The following is a 25,350-nucleotide window of genomic DNA, read 5'->3' as shown; positions in this document are numbered from 1 at the left end:
CTTGGATGCTTCCACCCAATGAAACATACTCATTTGACTTCATGGTTTGCTCGTTTGGCTTCCAAAATTTACTGAATTATCTCATACCTATTCTTCCTATCAAAAATCTAATGGAGAGAAATGCTCAGTTGGGGAAAACAGTATGAGGAAACATGGTGCAGCCCCTCTTCCTGTGTGAAGGGCCAGCAGTAAGTATTATAGGCGTCATGGGCCAGAGTCTCTATTGCAGCTTCTCAGCCCTGCCATTCAAACAGTAGTTCACTTATACCTTCAACTTTCATCTAAATATACAGCAAGGAAGTTTTTCCTTTTTTTAAAACATGTGTCTAGTATAGCGTCCATGTGAATTATTTTTCCAAGGTGTCTTCTGTGTCAGTTACCTTCTTTCTTCCTGTCAACCTAGGTTTCCCCTTATTAATTTTGTTGTATTTGTCATTTTTATAAGCCTTCTTAAACCATTTTTGGAAAGAAGCATGTTAGAATCAGTAGGTCAAATAAAAGGGCTTATATAGTTTATTAGAAGTACATGGTATAGAACAGGGCTTCTGCTTCCATTCATGGGCAGTGTTACATAATTTGGATCACTTCTTTTGAGAATAACTTGAAAAGTTGTCCGCCACCCACCAAAAAGATGTGTGTTTGAAGGCATCATATAACTAAAAAGACAGTGAAGGATCTCTAGGCCAGGATTTGGAGGAGGAGGAAGGCCCCAAGAGATGAGTCTGGTTTCTGAAGCTGAGAACTATGTAATTGTGGCTTTGAAGTACAGTTTTGAATTCTCTAAAGCTCAGTATCAATTCAGGGTATCAACTGAGAAAAAACTTTTAGAATGAATTAAGTTCAGTCTAAGAGTTTCTGTATGTTAAAGAACTGTGTAATTAAAGCGGGTCCTAATGGCTCCCCAGTGCTCAAGTACATTTCTGTGTTTGCAGACCCATAGCAGTGTGGATTGCAGAACTGATTAGCTCTCCCTCTTCTGGTTAGCAACTAGAAAACTAATAACCAAACTGTAGCTTACCCTTGGTAAACTTTATATCATGCATTTTTATGTTAGCCTCATTCCTGACTGCATTTTATCTTGTTTTTCCTTTACCTTATCATTTATACCTATTCACAGTTTATAGTCCTATGTTTTATTAGTCTTTAAGTTACGTCATCCACTTCTAAATGGAACAATTCAGATGATAAATTAAGTTTACTATATTAGAAAAGCACGTAGGAATGTTTCCATAAAACCATTAACTAAAAGTTCAGGTATTTTTAAGGATTATTTTCCAGTTATTTGGAAAACTCCCCTTTTTGGAACACCTCCGTTTTTGCATTTCCTCCATCATATTGCCAGGGGAACAAGGTGGTACCATATTGTTTCCTGAGTGAACATGTTAATTACTGGAGGCCTTTTATATGTTCCTCATTGTATACAGTATCATTTAACAATAACAGCCCTGCCCATCAGAAACTTGGCCAATGTCCTGCCAGTGTACTAGTTGGGGTTACCTTTATGTTGTTGCCTTCAGTTCTTAAGCCAGATCTAGGTATGAGGTAACTTCTTCAGATGCAAATTCTTGGTTTAGAAAATAGGGATTAGGTTAGTGTTTTTCACACTGTGCTGTGTTGCCTTAGTTGATCATGAAATTTTGTGAGTTAAGACAAGCATTTTAAAAATAAGAAAACAGAATAGAACATAACAGAATATGGGTTGTAGTGTAAAATGATTGCTCGCTGTGCCTTACAATTAAAAATATTTGAAAGATGCTTGTTTGAAGAAATCACAGTTGTCAAGATATACATTTCAAAGTCTCTAGTTCTTGGCTAAGACTATCCCATACTTTCATTTTAATTCCTCTGGGGAATGTAATAGTTCAATAAATTTTCAAAAGCTAAAGAAAAATAGGGCTGAAGTAAAAAAAACAAAATCAAGTAGATTTTTCTTATACAAGGAACATTCAGTATTAAAGAGTTGAACGTACAGTGTCAATTAAGAAAACTGAGCTTTTACACAGTTTTTACTATGTAAGCTGGACACGTGCCCCCTTGTTGAGATGTGGATAAGCAGGTTTCATTACGTTTAAAATTTAGAGGTGTGGAATTTTATACTGGGACGAAGAAGGTTGTGTTGGAAGTCAGTAGTTGGCAAATGTGATGAAGCTGAAGGTTATGATGATTTGAAAAATGTTACCCACAAAGGGCAGCAGTCAGTCACAGGACTGGATAGCTGAAAGGCAGCTTTGAACAGCAGCTTGTTAGAGTCAGGAAGTTCTCCGGCACCTGCTTTCTTGTGTGTGAAGTGAGCTCCCAGGTTGCCGCGTTTGTGTGAGAACCGGGTGAGGTGCCTGTCTAGCACATAGTACATGCTCAACCACTGTTAACTTTTTGTCTCATCTCTCTTATTTCTTAGGGTTTTCATTTGGGGTGCTTTGGTGTTGCATCTCAGTGTTCAAGTAGCTTTATGAGTTCTTTGTACACAACTATATATATCATTAGGATTTTGCTTGTATGGTATTTAAAGCAAAATTAATTTATATTCCCAGCTGGTGGGAGGTAGAAGGGGAACAGTTTATAGGCTCAAAAATACCTGGATAAGTAAAGGTTAGCTGGAGCTCTGCTAAAGATCTGTGGATGACAATTGTCCAGTCTTACTTAAGCAATGATTTGTTCAAGTAGAATTTAAAAAATTTTAACACACTTTGAAGACTATAGCACTTTAATATAAATGAAGTGTAAAGTAACTGCCATTACTTTGTTATCCACAAGAGGGAGAGCTTATACTTAGTAATAATTTTAGTTTTTTATATCTGTAGTTTTCTATTCAGGTGACATTAAGGGCCAAAGAAAAAGATTAGACATATGTTAAACTAGGTGACCTAGTTTTTGGTGTCACCTAATTTATAAGCAGTCTTCATTAAATTGAATTGGAAAATGTGTATTAGTGCTGCATTAACACCTCTATTATAATCTTCTCTTATTTTATATGGGTAGCTATTTTGAATGATGCAATGTTTGATATTCCAGTATCCAAACACTGTCTTGAGTACTGTACTTGCTTTTCTCCAAGTCAGGTACTGATTTACAATCTCAAGCCACTGTTTTTAATCTGTATGATTCATATCATGACTGTCTGCATGAATTAGCACATGTACAGTGTTTACACTTAGCTGCTACGTAATGTGAGTAACTCTTTTTGGGAAGCATGCTGAATGCCCAGAATTGCACCAAGGAACCACTGACTCTTCACACTTCAGACAGTTCCTATGTGAGACACTCATTGTAGCACACGGCTCAGATGTTGACTGCCGAAGCAGAGGTGGTTAACTAATTTTTGTGAAGTAATTATTTCACACCTATCAAAAACCTGCAAAAATCCCTGTGTTTTTTAATAGACAACTGGTTAACAAATGACGTTACAACAGATTAAAACAAGTAGATTTTTCTCAAAAGCAGTATAAAGTTTATTCTCCTGCTCCTATTGAAAGAATTATAGTCTGAGTGGAATGGGAATATTTTGACAAAAAAGGAATGTCATAATTCAAAATAACTTTTTGAATATATCTGTTGTTTCCATAATTAGAATAAGATATTAGATTTAGATATGAAGAGTGTTATCCTTGTAGTTTAAAGGTTTTTGTTTATAGCTAGACAGAAATTGAAGCATGACGTGACATGTTTGTTTAATTTGATTTCATTATTACTAAAATTATACTAATATCTTTAAGATGCAGTAGGGGTTGTTTGAACACTATGAGATCAGTTGTTGTATTCCTGTAAAGTTGTGTAATGTAAATTTGAATAATATCTTTAAGAGGCAGTAGGGTTGTTTGAACACTATGAGATCAGTTGTTCTTACGTATGTGTTGAAGATTTTGATTTATTTAGTTGGCAACTAAGAACCTAAAAAAAATCATGAATATGCAAATAAGAATGCTTAATGGAAGATGAAACTCAATAAAATTAGGTTTAAAATAACTGATTTATAACTTTTCAGATAATTGAGGTAAAATGAGAGGTATTTGTGAAGTTTTTATTTCTGTTTCATATAATCCTCTCTCCAGCTCCTTTTCCCTTACCAGGAAATCAGCTGGCTCTTCATGTCTTGTGCTGTCATGTCACATTGGTTTAGAACCAACAATATGAGACAGCCCAGTCAAACATAAAAGACTGGAATGCATGAAACCTAAATTTTAATGTGGGCTTCGGTGTACATTCAGAATTGATAACAGCATTTCAATTCACAACATCAGAACAGAATAATCAAAAGATAAATACAAATTCAAAATCCATCCATGAATGAATGTCACTTTATTTATTTATTTTTTTGCGGTACGTGGGCCTCTCACTGCTGTGGCCTCTCCCGCTGCGGAGCACAGGCTCCGGACACGCAGGCTCAGCGGCCATGGCTCACGGGCCCAGCTGCTCAGCGGCATGTGGGATCTTCCTGGACCGGGGCACGAACCCGTGTCCCCTGCATCGGCAGGTGGACTCTCAACCACTGCACCACCAGGGAAGCCCTATTCTTGATCAGATTTGCAAGTGAAGACCATATTCCTTACTATTAAATATATTAACGCCACTGCACATCATAGGCTATCATAAAATCTCAGTCCTGAGGAGAGCACTATTAAACTCGTTGGTTAGAATACTTTTTATAATACCCTTCTGTTTAATATAGTTCAGTTAATTGATAAAAATTAGGTCAGTGTTATTGTGAATAAGATTTTTTCACTTGTTATAATGCTCTATTTAAATATTTTAATTATTTAATGAGGATGTTTTGTTTAATTTGTATTATTTCACAACAATTTGAGCAGAAATGAAGATAAGCTCATTTCTATTTTAAAGTTATTCCCTTCTCTCCACAGAGAATAATAACCGTTAACTTTTTTTTTTAAAAAAAACAACCCTGTATTTCAGTGATAATATGCAAAGTGCATACTGGGAACTGAAGAGAGAAATGTCTAATTTACATCTGGTGACTCAAGTACAAGCTGAACTGCTAAGAAAGCTGAAAACCCCAACTGCAATCAAGAAAGGCAAGTCAGGGTTTGCCGGAAACCACTGATTCCAGCCAAACTGCTCAAAGAGCAACTCGTTATCGTATCTTATCGAAATCTCATCAAATGAGTTTGATAAGCCAAAGTATATGTAGTCTATTCACAGCCACCCATTCTCTGCTCTGGCTTCAGCCTCATACTGGTCAACTTCACACATAAAGGTGTTGCTGATGTGTGTTTCTTCAGTACTGTATTCTTTTCCCCTTGTGGCTTTTTTCTCAGCCAAGTGTTGCTTATGTGTTCAAGGCTGAGGTGTTAAGTTTGCTCTAGTTGACCTTTTACCACAACTACCTCATATATTAAAAAAAAAAAGACACCAAAAGCTACTTTCATTCCAGTGCTACAGAATATACCAAAGACGTAGCTCTTTAAATTGTTTTTAAAGAGAGAACTCTGATTCGTTACTTGGTTATTTTCATTTTTGTAAACTTAATTTTTCTTTCCTTAAAGAACAGATTGTTTTGAATAGAGACTAGATGCTATATTCACTTAGCCCTTTCAACCAAACAAAAATTTTCATTGCTTTGCATATTTAACTGCTTGGCTGATTAAACCTTTTCCTGAGTTTTGTGTTAACTAGTAGTGGCTACTTTGCCAAAGCTGTTTCTATACTGAGAAAAATCAGTGCATTTGTACCTTTTATTACGTAATGATTGTATTCCTGTAAAGTTGTGTAATGTAAATTTGAATGCTGTAAACTTTATTTTTAAAGGAATGAGATGTGACTTTTTATTTTTTAAAAAATCATTAATTTAAAATTGTCATTTGCACCTCAAATTGTCCCTAAAGAGGGCACGAGAGATTTTATAAATAGTTCTCCTCAGAAATGTTTCTTGTGGGGTGGGGGACGTTGCATGTTGGGACAGAAAGCTAAATTCAGAATTGCCTTTCCGTTTCTAGGGTTAGTTACTTACGAACCAGGCAAAACAATAAGGTACTTTGGCATGCCCCAACTTAGTTTACGGTTCATTTTGTCCTCAGGTTTTCCAGTGGCCAGGGTTACATATGAGACAACTTTAAGTTGATGGTAGAAATAAGACCTCTCTTAAATGAGACTCATGGAGTAATTTTTCAGTGAGCCTCTTATATACTAAATAGAACTTCCAAAAAATAATTAAGGAGAAATGCTCTCTACTCATTTGGAAACGCTTATTGTCGTGTCGTTTCTGAGCTGGTGAAGGATTTTAACCGCAAGTTTCTAGCACGTTTCCTACGACAGTGCCAGGCCTGGGGCCACCACTCTCCACAAAGAATTGAGTGCTTTGCGGAGTGGACAGAGATAAGCCCAGGTCACCTTTTCTCTAGACCCACATGTCACCCTGTCCAGAAGCTGAGCACTGTCACCTCCTCCCAAGAAAAGGGGCAGTGAGCTTATTTTTTAATGTGGTTCAGTTTCTTTCTCCTTTAAAACTAGAGTCAGGCCTTGGTGGCACTTGGTATCCGTACAGAGGGAGGGAGGCACGCCCTTGCTTTGTGTTGTCTGTGGCTGAACAGCAGCTGGAGAGCGGTCTGTCTTCTAAGCCATTACATGTTACTAAACTCATTTTTTTTGCTTTTTTTTGACCTATATTGTGACCATAGCAGAACTTACATTTACCATTATATATATTTGACAAGAAATGAGATGATTTTATAGCTTTTAATTTAAATTGTTTTATCCATTAAAGCCTTTAATATATATCAAATTTCAGTTGGGTCTCACCAATTCACAATGTAGTTATTTCTGGAAAAATTTACTTTTGGACCACCTATGGAAAACAGATTTGACTAAGCTAAGGAATATTACATCTAACAAAATTATTAAAACTTAAGAACAGCTTTCTTAGTCTCCACTGACACACAAACATTCTGCAAGCCTTCTCCAGCCATATTAAGAGCCAGGAACAGGGTCTTTACTTGTATTTTAAGTGAATTGGTTTCCAGCTTTTTAAAATAGGAATTTCCTCATGTTCACTATGATATGGGCGAGACAAGATTCCTGTGTCCATTTTGCAGACGAGAGAAGTGACACTTGGAGCAGTCAAGTGTCACCCTGTCAGTAAATAGCGGATCCAGGATTAGAACTGAGTTCATCTGTCAACTTCAAGTCACACTGCCACAGTGATCGCACTAACTTGGAAATGTCCATTTCCAGTTCTAGAATCAACCAAATTAACAAAGTGTTTGTTTACTGTTTTATGATCATAAATACCAGGACAGCTGATGCTTAGCCTGTGCTTTCTTTCAGCTTGTGCCCCAGCAGGATGCATGGAAGACCTTGGGAAAGACAGCACAAAGCTGCACTTGATGAATTTTACTGCAACATACAAAAGACAGGCCCCTCTCTCACCAAACAGCAAAACTCTTTGTCATGCCACGTCTTCCCCTTTACCAGGAGATGCAAAGGTTTTATCAGAGAAAGCAGCTCTCCAGTCATGGACAGATCATGAGCGATCCATTCCTCACGATGGCACAAACTTTCAGGAACACAATTCTTATGGCAGAAATTCTCTGGAAGATAATTCTTGGGTATTCCCAAGCCCTCCTAAATCAAGTGAGACAACATTTGGGGAAACTAAAAATAAACCTTTGCCTTTACCCAACCTGTCACCACTGCATTACTTGGATCAACATAATCAAAACTGCCATTATAAAAATTAATTATGAAGAGATTTATGACGTTCTCACGAGGTTGCTGTATCTCCCTCAGTGGTTTTCTTGGGAAATCATTAACAAACTGAAAGCAGATTTTGATTAAACTTTTGCAGAGTTCTTCAGTATTTACATTTGCACATAATGTACCCTATTATGTAGTTGATTTTTCAGTGTGAAAGAACACCCTCCGGCTAAGAATCAGATATGTGTTACTAATTAATAAACCTAAGGTGTTTCACAATGACAACTCTACCTTTGATGATAATTGTACATTTCTGCCCATCACATGAAGAATGGAATTGAAAGTTTTCAGACACGGTTTTACAAAGCATGTGAAATGCCTAACTCATAAAAATAAAGGAGACCATTGTATCAGAGAAAAAGCATGTTAAGTTGCTTTAAGTTGCATAAAGGAGTGAAATGGCAATGTGACTTAGGTTATATTTCTGCTGACCTTATAATGCGTAAGGATAAGGAAATTACAGTGGAACAATATTATCTGGGTTATTGCATCTATATGTGGTATTGTGTCTCAAAGTATAAGATTTAAAGTCATTTTATGATCACGATGTTGATAAAATTTAAAGTACAATTTGGATTTTAAGACTTGAAATCTGCTCGTTGAAGCCAACTCTGTCCTGGTACATCCCTCAAGTCTTAATTGAAAAAAAGTGATGAAATAGTTGAAAAACTATGTGGTGTGTGAATAAACTATTACAGTCATATACATTATCCAGTTAGAAGTAGGAATAGTATCACAAAGGCTTCAGTCTAATCTGTCCTTCAGTGCTATAGTGAAAATCCCAATGGGTGTGTAACTGTATAAAGCCGTTTTCTTCAAAGGGTCTACACCTGCTTGTTACGTAGAGCAGCTTATTAACTGGTTAAACTTTGTTTTGAAATGTAATGATTTTACTTATTGAGAAAGTGGTTTTTAATTAATTAGAATCCTAGAAACCAAATTCTGTGCTGTATTGATATATGATAATAGTATAATCATGAAATGTCCCCCAACGCTTTGATTCTAAGAGCCTATCATTTATAAACAAGTAACAAGGATAGCTTCATATGGAAATTTCTCTGTATTCTTTCAGGGTGGTGGTATTAAGAATATTAGTAATATATGTCTCCGTTCCTACATCTTTTGCCTGAGATAAAGCGTTTCATGTAGAAGGCCTTTATCCTTTTTGATAGACAGTTGCAAACACCGTGGACTCAAAAGAATATTTCAAATCTCTTCTACATTAACTGAATAGCATACATATATAAACAGTGTTCACCATTCACCAGATATTTGTCTTTCTATTATCTTACTCACTTATTCAAGCTTGTCTGTGATTAATGGAGTTGGTGTCAGATGCTGGAATTTATTCTGACCAATGAACACAGCTGACTCGAGGGAGTACAATCTCCTGCCAAGTAATAGAACAAAACCCAGTATGCATAAAACAAATACAAGACCCCAGGCTTTAGCGGAAGGAAGCAACTACCTGTGTAATAACAAAGCAGCAGAAACTATTTGTCATGTGGCTGCATAGGCTGTACATTATATCTAATCTCTAATGTAGCTTACTGGTTTGCCTTTTTTAAAACCAAGATGGAGCATTTTCCTTTGTAAAGAAAATAAGTCATATGACATAATGGCTTGATTAATGTTTTGAACAATGCCAAGACATTACTTAAAATAAATTATTTTTGTTTGAAATTGAAGTGGAAATATTGTCCTTGCCTAAATATTCCAGGGTCATGTACTAATTATAGGTTGTTAATCTGATTCATGTAACAGACATTTGTCTTGTTAAACCAACTTCTGAATGGAGACAATGCTTTTGCATCTAAACAATAGGGTAGCTATCAAACAGGTATGCTAGATGTTCTTGACAGTTTAGAGTGCTAAACAAATGATGTAAAACTATTTAGGAAAGGGTAACCAAAAGAAATTTTCCCAGTCATAAATTTTTAAATGTATTTTATGATCATTTCTGTTATTGGTAAGATTCAAAGAGAAGTGAGAGAATGGCCCATCTGTAGCTTATTTAAAATGGAAAATTTTGTTGACTTGTTTCATACTAGTTGAAGCTTGCTCCAAAGGACTTCCCTTGAAAATTTCTTTAACCTCCAGATTTTCGTTAAGGATAACCCAATTCAGCACATCCATAACTCAACAGAGTGAAAAGAACACGGATAACAACAACAAAAGCCTCTCAATCCTCCCCATTAGCTAAAATACAAGTTACATCTTCTCTAAAAGGAAACTGAGGTTCTGCTAAAGTGGAACCTAATTCATAACTAGAGCAGGGATGTACCTCTGTGGAACACAAGAACCAAACTAGAGGGGAGAGTTCAGGCTTCAAGCACTAAAGGACTGAATCCTGTGAAAACAGTCATGGTCTCATGCAGAAACGCTGTCTGGAGAAGGCAGATCGTACGGGTAGAAGATCTGTGGCCTGTAACTGAACAGGAGAGGGTCAGCAGAGGTGCAGGGGTGCCAGCCAGAGGAAGAGCCGAGTGGACGGGGACGGATTCCCCAGAGTACCATGCATGCAGTGGACATTTTTATACTTTATAACCTAGTCTGTCTAGCACTTGTGGGGAAGCAACATCTACATAGATGAATTTTCCACATAAAAATGAAGCTGGCCCCTCTAATTCTAATTAAAATAATTATAAAATAACCACAAGTTGTATATTTTTAGTAGCTTTTTAAAGTAACCATTTTGCCCTTTCCTCACTTAAGTCATTGAAAACAAACTAATTCCTGTGCTCTAGGAAATCAAAAGGCCCCCAGAGGAGCATGGGCTTGTTTACCCCCATGCCATGTGGTCTCTGTGGCTGTATCTGCTTTGCTTGTCTGCTCCTGTTGTCTCCCTCCTTTTGATCTGTATACCTGGAAAATGTGGTCTCTCTGGGTTTCAAATAAGAGTCAAGTAGTTCCTTTGAGTGGTCTACTCAAGAGCAAAGTGTGGAACTTGAACATCGCATGGTTCTTTAGGGTCCTATTTACTTTTAACTCGATGGCCTCAGTTAAACTTGTCCTAGTAGGCAGGAATTTCTATTTGTGATTTTAATAAAAACTATGTAAATACATAAAAATTTTACTTACCTGGAAACTAGTTGCAATGGCTATGGTGAAGAGTTAACAGCTCATAGGAAAAAAAGCAACTTTTAATATAAAAGCTGAATCTGGGATCAAATTATTACATCAGGACAGAAATTTTTTACACTAGTTCCTGAAACCACTACTATGTTACAAAATGGTCATTCATCCTTATAAAGAAGACTTTTTTTTTTTTTTTTTTTTTTTTTTTTTTCGGTACGCGGGCCTCTCACCGCTGTGGCCTCTCCCGTTGCGGAGCACAGGCTCCGGACGCGCAGGCTCAGCGGCCATGGCCCACGGGCCCAGCCGCTCCGCGGCATGCGGGATCCTCCCGGACCGGGGCATGAACACGCGTCCCCTGCATCGGCAGGCGGACTCCCAACCACTGCACCACCAGGGAAGCCCAAGAAGACTTTTTAAAAGATTAAAATATTTTCAGTAGCAGAATTAACAGGTCAAGGAATGCCACTACATTTTAGGAAATTTTCTATTAAAGATGTAAGTAAAACTAATTCATGTACAAGCACTTATCTCCTCATCTATGTTTCCAAATAAGCCTTTACTTCTACTAATAACCATTAAAGCGCATTTACCATGTCCAAGACTCCAAGTATGTCCAAGTACATACTCTACTTCCCTACTCAGTTAATCCTCAGTGGTGGAGCCAGGTTCATGACCATCCTGCTATACTGCCAAGTTATTAACTCCTTTGAAGGCTTCCATTCCTGCTTTCCTTTAGTTACTTCTGGTCCCATGATTAGTCTATAGATTGATGAGTAAGATTCATGTGGAAACCTAAAGACTGGTATCACTGTTAGAGAACTATAGCTGTTCTCTATATGAAAAACCCCATTACAACCCAGGCAAACCATGTCCCATTTCCCTGCTTATTCCTATGCCATTCAATAAACTCAACTTTGAAGTTTAAAAAAATATATTTTAGATAAAATTATTTCCATAATTAAGGATAAACCCATTATGCCCAGGTAAACCATGTGCCAATTCCCCACTTACTCCTATCCCATTCAATAAACTCAACTTTGAAGTTTAAGAAAAACCTTTATTTCAGATAAAATTATTTCCATAATTAAGGATAAAGCGGACACTTCTTTGAGTCCATCATTTCAGGTGACTGTGATTTCCATGAACATTGGCGTTACTGAGTATCATTTGAATATTTGCCTACATGCTTGTGGGAAGCTTCTGCAGCCTTTTCTTGGTAGGAATTCCAGTTTTTCTGAATTCTTCCCTTTCCTTCAGGTATTCCATTTTGCATTCTTCATAAAAGGCTGGATCATTATAGCTATGAAAAAATGAAAATCTTTTAAAGGGAATCACTTTGTAAGCATATAAGCTTATTTTAACAATAAATTCAGACATCCGGTTCATCAGGCACAATCTTTAGAAGCAGGTTTTTAGTAATGGTCATAAATTCATTGTAAACATTAGGCTACCAAATTAAAGAAAAAAAAGACCTAATGGTTCTTTTTTGAATACCAATGTCCCAGGATAGGACAATGGGAAGTCAGGGCACCCATCCTGAGGGATCCATGAGAGCAGACAAGACTGCATCACAATTATGTACACAAAGTACTACGGCAGTTGTGGCCCGAAACATGGGGCAGAGTGGAAAAAGGGGAGCTGTCAGGGGGAGACGTTTGAGTTGCATTTTGAAGGACCAACAGAAACCCACATAGAAGGCACATGTGGAAAATCCCACAGATGAGGAAAAACTGTGATGCATGAAGAAGGACAAGTAGATTAGTACCACCATAGCAGATCATGTGCAGGAGAAAGGGCATGAGATGCTGGAATGGGGAGGGCCAAATCATGGCGATCCATTCATGCCCCACTGAGAAGTCAAATCTACCCTGAACGGGCACTGTTCACAAAGCAACTGTAAGATCAGTTCTGTGCCTTAGATTGGGGGCCCCCAACCCCTGGGCCACGGACCGGTACTGGTCTGCGGCCTGTTAGGAACTGGGCTGCACAGCAGGAGGTAAGCGACGGGCAAGGAGCAAAGCTTCATCTGCCGCTCCCCATCGCTCGCATTACCGCCTGAACCATCCCCTCCCCGCCCCCACCGTGGAAAAACTCTTCCACGAAACTGGTCCCTCGTGCCAAAAAGGTTGGGACCACTGCCTTAGATGAATCTGACAGCATGTGGCAGATAGGCTAAAGGTGGGCAGCAAGGGTGTCCAATAAATAAGCTATTACAATAATCCAGACAAGAAATGAGGAGGACCTAAGCCAAAGGAAGCACAGTTCTGATGAAAAGGATGAAGTGGATCTGGGGGAGAATGAGGAGATGAAATCAACAGGAGATCAGGAAGATTCTAGATCCAAGACAACTATAATTCACAAAGACACGAGGCAGGAGTCAAAGGAGCTCTGTTCGGTTTCGGACCAGCAGAGGGAAGTGGAGACATGCCATGACCCATAGGAAGCAGCTGAATTCCACAGGTGCAAACTGAGCCTTCTCAGATTTAAAACGGAGAAGAGAACCTGGGGAACCAGCTTTAAGGAAGAGGTTAAGGAAGAAAAGGTGGAGAAGAAATAGGTAGAGATGCCGAGGAGACAGGAAAGAGCTTAAAGAGGGAAGCCAGATGGAAGGAACTTCCAGGGGCTTCCAGAGAGGGGTCAAGTATCAGAGAAAAGATGGAACCTCCCAGAAGAGCAGTTCCAGTGTCGTGAGGGCAGAAGCCAGACTGCAGTTTACTGAAGGATGAGTGAGAAGAGACGGGGAGAAATAATAGAACACAAAACTGACTCACGGTGTCACCAGGCGGAGATGAGAGAGGGTAGTGGCTCCACCCATGGAATGTTGACAGTAAGTAAAGCAGAGCCCCCACTCAAGCAAAGACAAAAAAGCAGTATTTCTTAGAGTATGTTGAGACTTGAGGTCAAGTAGAATTCTTCCTAATAGCTCTCATTTCTTTCCCACAAATGTCAGTCACTCCTCTTGGTTTGCTCCCCTCTCTTCTAAGCAGTTACAGCCTCCCCCTGCACCCCAGGATGGACTGGGACCTGTTATCTTCTCCATCTCTAGGGGGCGACAGATGGCAGGATATGCCAATGATTATCCAGATAACAAAAGCTAACAAATAACACAGACAAACTTTTAAAAAGAGCTAACAATTACTGAGTACATAGTATCTCCTATGTGCCAGCGCTGGGGTGACGTGTTTCCACGTGAGGAAGAATCACCCCACCTGACAGTGAGGACCCTGCATGGGTTGCAGGGGGAGCTACGCCCCGGGGGACCCAGGAGACACCAGCTCGCTGCCTTCCCCATGGTCCCTGCTCCTGGCTCCAGTGCTGCCCTGTCCCAACTAAGAATAATGAGTCCCTATGATATGATGACTGAAACCAAGGTGTCAAAATCTTTCAATCAATGTACAAAAGGGAATTTAACAAATTCAGTCACACAAATGTGAAAGAGGTTCATCTATTCATTCAACATCTCTTGGCAGCTCTAGGGACCAGAACTCTTACTTCTCCACAGTTAAACACTTAGTGCAGGTCTGGGCTCATAAAAAAGAGCAGCTACTAGAATTGTTTATTGACTTGAGCAAAGACATGCGGACTTGGAGTATGTTTCCTCATCTATAAATGTAGAGGTTCAGTATTCTAAAAGAGTCTATAAACTCATGTGTACATTATTTGTTATCAAAAAAGAAAACAATTTAAGATTCAGATAATCACCACATTTTATGTAATTGCCTAAGAAGTATCAAACAATCCTGACACAGATGCTTCACAGGCTAGGGGAGCAGAGTACAGAAGGAAGTAAGGGTTCGCCAAAACTAAGATCTCACGGACAACTACCAACTCCCTACTCACTAAAGCACTGTATCCACAACACTGCCTGTCAATAATGTGGGTGATAAAACATGTGGGGAGATGAGCAGAAAGCAGCTGCATTCAAAGGCCTCTGCATATTTTTACTTTAAGATTCAAGGAACTACAACAGAATATCAGTGAACATGATATTTAAGAATTATTTTTCAAAGTAATTTAACTTCAAAAATCTAAATTTACCTTTGTAGCCTTCATTTGATTTATTGCAACTCTCCTAGAAGTTAAATTACATTAGTCCAAAAGATCTCAAGGCTGGCAAAAGTACCTTTTCATTAGAAGAGATAAACATAATATATTCTATTTTCTGTTCATGAAAAGGAATTTATTAAATCATATGAAAAATCTTGTATTTTAATCAGATAAAATGCTGACAAACACACAAAACTTGAAAAGACCCTTCATAAATATGTTGTATCGTTTTTCTTAGAAGAATCTTTAACAAATTAAAATTTTAGACTCAGCCAACTATATGACAAATTTGGTGGGGAGAAGTAGAGATTACATATAATGAGTTAAATAACATACTCTTATCTACTACACAGACTACACACACACATATACACAGGAGCACAAACGCTGAGGTAACTACTTACTAAGCAGTTAGACATTCTTTCAATGCAGAATTTTCTTTGCGGCATTTTACTACCATAAGGATTCCAGAGTCCTTGCAACATTTAGTGAAATCTGAAATAAAAAATTTGGAAGAAAAAAATGACCTGTAATTACATCACTGTAATTGTTAACAGCTCTAAAATATTCACTCATTTAACATCTATTACCTAGACTGTACTTGGCTCACAGGACATGCTCCACGAAAGACGTGTACATGGATAAAAGGCAGAATAAAAGTCCTTTACTCTGTAGATTTGAAAGGGGGAGAGGAGACCTCTGAGGTGAAGAGTGAAGGAACTTCACAGAGGCAGAATGTAGAGAGTAAGTAGGATTTCTAATTCAGACATACTTCATTGTACTGCATTTTACTACTGTGCAGACACTGCATTTTTTTTTTTTACAAATTGAAGGTTTGTGGCAACACTCCTTTGAGCAAGTCTATCGGCACCATTTTTCCAACAGCATTTCCTCACTTCATGTCTCTGTGTCATATTTTGATAATTCTTGAAATATTTCAAACTTTTTCAGTATTAATATAATTGTTACGGTGACCTGTGATCAGTGATCTTTGATGTTACTATTGTAACTGCCAACACAGAGAAGATAGCGAGAGAACTGGAATTGGAAGTGGAGCCTGAAGATGGGACTGAATTGCTGCATCTCCTGATAAGACTTGAACAGAGGGGAAGTCGCTTCTTATGGATGAGCAAAGACAGTGGTCTTGAGATGGAATCTACTCCTGGTGAAGATGCTATAAAACTTGTTGAAATGACAACAAAGGACTTAGAATATTATATAAACTTAGTTGATAAGGCAGCAGCAGGGTTTGAGGGGACTAACTCCAGTTTTGAAAGCAGTTCTACTGTGGGCAAAATGCTATCACACAGCACTGCAGGCTGCAGAGCAATCATTCATGAAAGGAAGAGTCCTTCGATGCAACAAACTTCATTGTTGTCTTATTTTAAGAAATTCACCCCAACCTTCAGCAACCCCACCCTGATCAGTCAGCAGCCACCAACATCAAAGCCAGATCCTCCATCAGCAAAAAGATTACGACTCGCTGAAGGCTCAAATGATGGTTAGCATTTTTTAGCAATAAACTATTGTTTAGTTAAGGCATGTACATTCTTTTTTTGGACATAAGGCACACTTTAATATAGTGTGAACATAACTTTTAAATGCACCAGGAGACCAAAGAATTCGTGTGACTCGCTCTATTATGATATTTACTGTATTGTAGTGGTCTGAAACCAAACCTGCAGCATCTCCAAGGTCTCCCTACAGAGAAAAAGAGTATATTCTATGGATGAACAACAAGGTTCTACTGTATAACACAGAGAACTATATTCAAAATCCTGTGATAAACCATAATGGAAAAGAATATTAAAAAAAGAATGTATATATATGTATAACTGAATCACTTTGCTGTACAGCAGAAGTTAACACATTGTAAATCAACTATACTTCAATTTAAAAAAAAAAAGAGTATATTCTAGAAGAAATGAATAAGAAGAGTAAAAGGGGAGTTGTGCCCAGACACAGGCCTCTGGGGGCCAGTTTCTGTGTGTCTTCTGATGGCATCAATTTACCCTCTTTCTTTCACACAACCTGCCATGGTCCTTCACTTCTGATAATAGGGCTCCCATCCCATTCCTGAGTCAACTCTGAAATGCCCCAGAAAATCCAAACGGCTTTCTATCACATTTCCATTCTGGTAGTTTCCCTTTTAAATTGTACTGGCCCCTTGGCATCCTGCCTTCTCAGGACCACCAACCCAGAAAACCCAGGTGCCAGAGGCCAGCCACAGTGGGGCCCTCTGCTTCTCTACTGGGTCTGCTTTGGGTCAGACCAGGTCCTTCCTCAGGACAGTGTATGGGGTTCCCCTGCTTGGGCAGCAACTCTCCTGAGCTCTTCTGGTCCTTCTCCTACCCACTGGGGGCTCTAGTCCCAGCCCCAGCCGCCTCCAGTCTGTAACCAACCATGTCCATGTCAGACCTTAAAATATGACATCATCCTCACAGAGAAGCTGGAGAATAGCTTTTATAACTCTTTTAGTACAAAATTATCAGGATTCCCCTCTTTTCTTGAGCTCTGAATTACCCTTTCAGCTACTAAGAAATAAAATTTATAATCATCTTAAAGCAAGCAGGTAATTTCAGGAGTCTCCATGAAGACACAAAATATGTAACAAAAGTGAAATTTTAAACCACAAGCAAACTGAAAATGATTGAGATTTGTAAATGCACAAGAAACTCCTTCGAGGGGCTATGCCAGACCAAGAGGCCTATGGCACGGACGTCCAAGTCCACTGCACAGTCTGCAGGATGAGGGGCGATGGGAGTGAGGACAGCCGATGTGGGAGAGGACCTGACTTCAAACGGTGTGCGTGTCTGGTCACACACAGCGGGGCAGGGATGCTCCAGCTCAGAGCATGGGCTCCTTCAGCTTGCTGTTCACCAGTCTCAGAACTGCCACTGTTTACTGAGTCCTGAACCGAATCAGGCATCTTTTTCACTCAACTACACATGTTCTTGTCATCTCTTCACTGATGAGCTGGGCACGTGGGCCAAATCAGAGCAAGGGGACTTCCTGTGTCCTTTGATAAGGATCCCCTATGACTCAAAAAGGCAGAGCAGACTTACAATCAGCTCGTTCTCATCAAAGGTCCTGAATGGGGGGCCACAAGGTTATTGAAAAGTCCACTAACTTCCACTCTGGAAAGCCATTAGCATCCCTACATATGAACTGCTCTTCGTACAGCCTGATGTTAAGACCTGCCTTTCTAGAGGCAAGGGTTATGATCCTAAATAAGAATTAAGACAGGAGCAACCCTCAAAGGGAATGTGAACGTAAAGTTAATCCAGAAGTGACTGTTAGATGGTGGTGACAAACCGTGGGCTGACTCTTCGCAGCCTCACCATCACTCAGAGACCTGGATCAACCAGCACACTCAAGTATCATCTACAGAAAGGTCATGAGCATCATGAACTTTACCTCATGAACATATGCTAGTTGACCAAACCCCAATCCCTTGCAGGAAAACATGAATACAAGGGCTATTACCAAAAGTACACTTTCTGAATTTAACACACCCAATACTTTTACACTTGACAAATTCACAACAGAAGGCTTAGGCATTGAAATATGCTAAAATTTGTTTTCCCTAATATGACTAAAAATGTCCTCAAGTAGGGACCTGACTCCAGATAGCATTTATGTGTTCTGATTACAATAAAGGCACAGTCTCTGTATTTTCACACTTGTCCAGATCTCTTCAGGAGTAACTGTGACTGGCCTGAAGCCTCAAGCTGTTTGTAAGGTTTCTGTCACTTGTTTAGCAACAAGATTTTAATGAGGATCCTTCTTTCAAACCACATTAGCAAACATTCATATATCAGTGATGTTGCCAGATTCCTAGGATGGTATTCTGAAACAAGCCCAATTTAAATCTCTTCTGTCTCTCAATATTAAGTGTTAAAGAGCTTGTATACCTGTATATAAATAAATTATTCACCATTAAAGACTATGAAAATGAACTTTCATTCACTTACGTATATCTTAAGGTAATGCAAATAAATATCAATAAACAGTGAGAGAGATGATTAAAAGTTATTCCAAACTTTAAAGAAATGTGCTTAAAGATAGCACTCAAGACTTCTTTCTTCAAAATATCAAGAACATGAAATTCTATCCTTCTTCTGTAAACACTCATTTCTCTGAAAGAAACCACTTAACAAATAAACTATGGGTAAAAATATTCTGTGGGCATGATAAAATTTGGATCAAGTGAAGCTAGGGAAAACAGAAAGACATAAAGTCTCCTATTAGTCTAGGATAATGGGCAAAATAATCATACTGTGATTAAATACAAGAAGTCCATATAATTTCCAGTTTATATAAGAAAAAACTTGGGGAACCTCCATATAAAAGCAGTAAGAGAAAGAAATGGTTTGGAATTCATTGCTTTTCACACATTTAATTTATGGAACTTCTGAATGTATTTTAATATTTAAATAACCGCCAAAAATACGGTTTCCTGATTAAGCCAAGGATGAAGGGCAAGGCTGTGCGTGGGAGCAGAAATGCTTACCTTCCACACGTTTCATTTAGTCAGTTTCAAGCAACGTATTATTTTGCAAATGCAGTCATACAGGTAGAACTAAAGCATTCAATGAGAAATGACAATTTAAAAACATACAATATTAAAAGAAGTAATTCCAATGTTTCATATCTCTGACCAGAACCACTCCTTTTATGATTCCACTAACTTATATTTTCTAAAAAATCCTGAGCTTATGAATTTTTTACACAAGCATCTTTAGACATAGCACTTACTTCTAACTTTCTAGTACTTTTATTTCCTCAATCAGTAAAGTACTTATAGAGTACCTATTTTGTTTCCAGCATTACAAAAAGCAGAGCTCTATTTGGGTACCAACGTAATTTAGAATTTTAACATATAAGCTCTGTGTAATATTTCCATGACTACACCACCATCTTGATGGTTTCACTTTTAAATCTGGAACTTCAATTTAATCTAAAGGAAAGACATTTAGGAGGTCTTGCTTATTAAAGAAATGTAGTAGGCAGATTTTTAAATCACCCTAAATTCAAAACATATAATCAACTCTACAACTGGAAATCTTACACATAAAACGGCTTCCTTATAGTGAGCTAGATAATAAAAACAGAGATGTACTTGATACAATGTATAAATGATCTGTTGACCAGTTACTGAATCAGAAGAGGTTTTTAAATGATACAACTTGGGGACAGTCTAGATAGGTGTCAACTTTTCTTAAGATTTCACTTCAGACAAAGGTGTCTGTGAGTTTTAGATTTATAATAGAAATTGAAATCTAAAGCTAATTTTCCCAGGAGAAGCTATCTTCTAAGTGAAGACCTGTGTGCAGAGCCTCCTCAAGCTGTGGAGGCAGAGGGCCCTGGGTGCTGAGCTCACCAGCGTCTCGTGCAGGGGTGAAGACCTGAACCAAGGCATGTGTCCTCTCCCTCCTAATGGCTGCTCAGAGAGGGCAGCCATGGCCACAGGCCACAAAGCACATTATCTATATAATCAACGTATTTCATGAAGCTCATGGGAAATAGTTTGTAAACAGCTCTGACTTTATGAATACATTTGTTTATAAAATTTAGTAATGAAACTGTAAGAGCTCTTCACAACCTTTGAGTCCATGATACCAATAGTATGGCTTCTGGAAAGAATTCAATCCAATCCACCTACAAAAAAGCCAAATATTATAAATAATTCTAGAATGGGTGAGAAGCTACTTAGGACAAGCTCAATTTAGTTGCAAGAAGTGTATTAGTGAGTATCTGCCAGCAAACACTGTAACAACAACAAAATTCCATAGACAATTTTTCAAGAGATCCATAAAACTAACCCTTCAATGGAAAACATAACACGCAGAAGCCACCTCATCTTTTATGAGACACATTCACTGAAACACTGGTTTCTTCACTGCACTCACACCTCAAAATGTTTGTTTCCAAAGGTAAATCAAAACTACTGGGGCTTCCCTGGTGGCACAGCGGTTGAGAGTCCGCCTGCTGATGCAGGGGACATGGGTTTGTGCCCCGGTCCAGGAAGATCCCACATGCTGCGGAGCGGCTGGGCCTGTGAGCCATGGCTGCTGAGCCTGCGCGTCCGGAGCCTGTGCTCCGCAACAGGAGAGGCCACAACAGGGAGAGGCCCGCGTACCGCAAAAAAAAAAAAAAATACTGCAGGTGGGAAATCACCAAATCATGCCATCACCTTAATGTTTAAGAAGAGATCCAACTGCAAATATTTCATTTATTTTTTTCTTTTTTATTTTATATTGGAATATAGTTGATTTACAATGTTGTGTTAGTTTCAGGTGTACAGCAAAGTGAATCAGTTATACATATACATGTATTCATTCCTTTTCAGATTCTTTTCCCATACAGGTTATTACAGAGTACTGAGTAGAGTTCCCTGTGCTGTACAGTAGCTATACAGGTCCTTGTTGGTTACCTACCTTAAATATAGTAGTGTATATATGTTAATCCCAAATCATTTATTTTTTTCTTAAATTTTCAGAGTAGAATGAAAAAGAAAAAAGTCACTTACATTCCTGCCTTATAATAGTAACAACAACAATAATAGCTAACATCGTACTCATTACAACCCAGGCACTATCCAATGAGTTAATTCAGGCTTTCACAGTTATTAACTGATTCAATAAATTAAAATTTTAATTTTTTTCAAATATTCTTTCAGTACTTATCCCATAGGCTCATAAAATATCAGTCATTCATTCATTCAACAAACATTTTCCAAGTACTTACTACACGCCCAGCACTATGCTAGGTTCTGTGGTTTCCACGCTGAACAAGACAGAGGGAACCAACAGTCCCTGAGGAAGATAGACAATTAAAAAGTGCTACCGGGCGAGTGTGGTACCCACACAGACAGGGGAAGGCAGGGAGGGTGCTGTGGAAGCACAGAATTGGGACTCCAAACCCATCCAAGAGGGGCTTACCATCCTTGTAAGCTATGATCTACATTGAGTCAGCTGGTGGATGGAGGTAGAGGAGGACAGGCATGTACCACTATGACCAGCAGGCAGTGCTCAATGTTTAGGCTTTGTCCTGAGGGGAATGGAAATCCTTAGAAGGGTTTTACACAGTGAAATGGCACCATCAGATTTTCTTCTGCAGAGAACTAGAAGAGCTGGCAGGGAGGCAGGAGTGGGAATAACAGGGAAACTGGTTAAGATGTGAGTATAATAATCTGAGCAAGAGATGGCAAGGGGGTAAAAGGCAGAGGAGTAGAAGCATCAGTTCAGGGGGTAACAGACAAGGAGTCAGGGATAATGCCTACACCAGGAGTCCCCAACCCCCGGGCCCGTGCCTGTTAGAAACCCGGCCTCACAGCAGGAGGTGAGCAGCAGGCGAGCAGCGGGCGGGTGAGCAAAGCTTCATCTGCTGCTCCCCATTGCTCGCATCACCACCTGAACCATCACATCCCCACCCCCACCCCCCCACTGCCCCCCAGTCCATGGAAAAATTGTCTTCCACAAAACCGGTCCCTCGTGCCAAAAAAGGTTGGGGACCACTGGCCTGCACTTTTCACTGGGAGCAGACGGCTCAGTCTGATGACTCAAAAACACCAGAAAAGAAACACATATGACATTGTTCTGTTTTGGCTGCAGCCCGTGGAGGGAGATGGGGAACAGACGAGGACGAGTTTCAGACACAAACAGCTGGGGGACCTTTGAAATATCCAAGTGGACTCTCCAGAAGGCACTCAGCTCTACAGGGCTGAGGCAAGTTGGAAGAGACTGTTTTGACAGTAGTAACTTATTAAAAATAATGAAAAGTAAAGAGGCCCTGGGTAACCACTGGGCTGCCCATATTTAAGGGTCAAGCAGAGAAAGAGAGGAGACTGGAAGGCAGAAGGACCTCGGGGCATCACAGAAGGCGAAGGAACCAAGACACTGACCCTCTGTATAGAGATCAGGGTCCACTGGACCCAATTTTAATTTCTGAGTTTCTTTCATGAGGAGCTCTAACCAATATTGTAAAGATATTTCATGATTTTCATTTTTTCTTAGAGGCCTTCCATAAAATCACAGAAAACATATTTTGCAATACAATAAAACTCATTTCTATCTTGCAATTATCATATAGGTTCATTGCATCTTTGTATAAGGCTAAGACACAATATAGACTCTTAATGATCTTAATGAAACATTTTACTATATTATCATGATCTTAATGAAACATTTTACTATATTATCCTAGAACTTATTTCATCATGACTCAGCAATTATTCCCAACTATGCTAAAAAAGGCTAAAATAATATGAAAACAAAATGATGGAATCACCTAGAAAAATGATGCCACAGTGAAATAAACCTTCATTATTTTATCAGTTTTCTTATTGTACTGCTTGATGTATTACATCATCACTCATGAATACATAAAAGTAGTCTTTTGGTTTTTGCTTTCCTTGAACACAGTTGAGATTTGAGATTTTTTTTTTTCACTTTCTGATTATGTTAGATAGAATAGCCCCCAAAAATGTCCAAATCCTAATCCCTGGAACTGGTGAATATGTTAGGTTACATGGCAAAGGGGAATTAAGGTTACTAAGCAGCTGACCTTCAAATAAGGAGATTATCCTGGATTATCCAGGTGGGGCCCAAGTAATCACAAGGGTCCTGGAAAGTTGAAGAGGGAGGCACAGATGAAGAGGAAGAGACGTGATGATGGAGGCAGGGTCAGAGGGAGGTTATCCTGCTGGCTGTAACAATGGAAAAAGAGGAACACCAGTCAAAAAACTGGGTGCCTTGTAACAGACTGAATGTTGGTGTCCCCACAAAATCCATATGTTGAAACCCCACTGCACCCCCACTACCCTGCCACATGATGATATTAGGAGGTGGGGCCTTTGGGAGGTAGTTAGGATGAGATACGGTCAGGAGGGTGGTATCCTTATAAATGGGGTTAATGTCCTGATAAGAGTCAAAGGAGAGAGCTGGCTTGCTCTCTGCTCTCCACCATGTGAGGACACAAAGGTCTGCAGCCCGGAAGAGGAACCCAACTGTGCTGGCACTCTACTCTAGGACTTCCAGCCTCTAAAGCTGGGAGAAATGAAGTTTTGTTGTTCATGAGTCCTCCATTTGTTATTTTTGTTAGAGCAGCTCTGCTAAGACAGGCCTCTAGAAACTGAAAAAGGCAAAGAAATGGATGTTCCCATAGAGCCTCCAGAAGGGAATGCAGCTCTGCCAACATCTTTTTTTTTTAATTATTTATTTATTTAATTAATTTTACTTTCTATTTTTTTTGTGTTTTTGGCTGCATTGGGTCTTAGCTGCAGCGTGCGGGCTCTTCGTCATGGCACTCGGGCTTCTCTCTAGTTGTGGCATGCGGGTTTTCTCTTCTCTAGTTGTGGTAGGCAGGCTCCAGGGTGCGTGAGCTCTGTAGTTTGCAGCACATGGGCTCTCTAGTTGAGGCGCACGAGCTCAGTAGTTGTGTGGCACGGGCTTAGTTGCACCGCGGCACGTGGGATCTTAGTTCCCCAACTAGGGATTGAACCTGTGTCCCCTGCATTGGAAGGCGGATTCTTCACCACTGGACAACCAGGGAAGTCCCTCTGCCAACATCTTGATGTTAACCCAGGAAGACCTGTGTCACACTTCTGAACTACAGACGGTAATGTGACAAATCTGTGCTGTTTTAGGTTACTGAATGTTTTTAATTTGTTACAGCAGTGATAGTAAACTAATACACTGCCTATAGTAGAAGAAAGAAAACTGACAAAAAGATGATTCCCACGTATTAGATGAATCAGAAGATGAATGTGAAGAACTGAAAGCAGCACTCCAGACTCTGATGATGGTGGTGAAATGGATCTATAAACACAACCACAGACTAGTACCTTCAGATGACAGTATCCCAGGTGAACTTTCTCAAAATCAGGACCTGATGAGTAAATAACATACTTTGAAGGACAAAAAGGAAATATGGCATACTCACCCCATCAGTCATTTGACAAGAGGGACATCTCATGCACATGGCGTCCTGTAACAAGAACCTGTACATCCCACGTGCTAGGGACACACGGCAGTGTTCTCCCTCATCTTTTATGCTGAAGTATATGTGACCCAAATGCCTAAGGCTGGCTTATGAACAAAGATGACTAGAAGGAAATAGTATTTATGGGATGTATAAGTCAAAAAACTAAAAAAATTTGAAATTATGGAGCAAAAAGCATGACTATCCTCGCGTCAAAAAAAATTAGTAGCCAAAAAATCAAAGTTTTCAAAAACGTATTTTATGGATGCAAGTATAAGAACAAGGATTGCTGGTGCAGGGGGACTGACTAGAGGTGTGTTGGAATCTGGAACAATACTGACAAGATAGGTGTGTTCCAGGTCCACAATGAATTAGTTTCATTCAAACACATTGTATATAAAACTTCGAGTTTTATGAATATGAATTTCAAGTATTAAACTTGCATAACAGGGAAACAGAATAAAAATTGGGACTTGCTATGTTTAATTATTATTAAAATTTCTAAGGTCACTCTCCCTTTGTTCTTCCGTAAATTTT

General features: G+C 39.1%; 2 protein-coding genes across 11 annotated transcripts in view; one reads left to right on the top strand and one right to left on the bottom strand.

Annotated features, from left to right (window-relative positions):
* Nucleotides 1-9,392, top strand: part of AZI2 (5-azacytidine induced 2) — a 36,652-nt gene extending 27,260 nt beyond the window's left edge. The window contains exons 7-8 of one of the 2 annotated variants that reach the window (XM_019946877.3): nucleotides 4,909-5,027; nucleotides 7,276-9,392. In XM_019946877.3, coding sequence (XP_019802436.1) covers nucleotides 4,909-5,027; nucleotides 7,276-7,688 — 532 coding nt within the window. In that variant the 3' untranslated portion in view covers nucleotides 7,689-9,392. The remainder of the gene's footprint in view (nucleotides 1-4,908; nucleotides 5,028-7,275) is intronic. The other variant, XM_073810924.1, reaches the window with a different exon arrangement.
* A 2,426-nt stretch (nucleotides 9,393-11,818) lies between these two features.
* CMC1 (C-X9-C motif containing 1) overlaps nucleotides 11,819-25,350 on the bottom strand; it is a 76,819-nt gene continuing 63,287 nt past the window's right edge. For 8 of the 9 annotated variants that reach the window (XM_073810926.1, XM_019946909.3, XM_073810929.1 and 5 more), the window contains 2 exons: nucleotides 15,234-15,324; nucleotides 11,819-12,082 (listed from right to left, as the gene is read on the bottom strand). In XM_073810926.1, the coding sequence (XP_073667027.1) occupies nucleotides 11,962-12,082; nucleotides 15,234-15,324 (212 nt within the window). In that variant the 3' untranslated portion in view covers nucleotides 11,819-11,961. Of the gene's footprint in view, nucleotides 12,083-15,233; nucleotides 15,325-23,397; nucleotides 23,540-25,350 lie in introns of all 9 variants that reach the window. The other variant, XR_012334530.1, reaches the window with a different exon arrangement.

The sequence above is a fragment of the Tursiops truncatus genome, chromosome 10 (assembly GCF_011762595.2).
Source record: "Tursiops truncatus isolate mTurTru1 chromosome 10, mTurTru1.mat.Y, whole genome shotgun sequence".
Taxonomy (NCBI): domain Eukaryota; kingdom Metazoa; phylum Chordata; class Mammalia; order Artiodactyla; family Delphinidae; genus Tursiops; species Tursiops truncatus.
The sequence above is the reverse complement of the archived record's forward strand: the minus strand, read 5'-3'. Positions and strand labels throughout refer to the sequence as shown.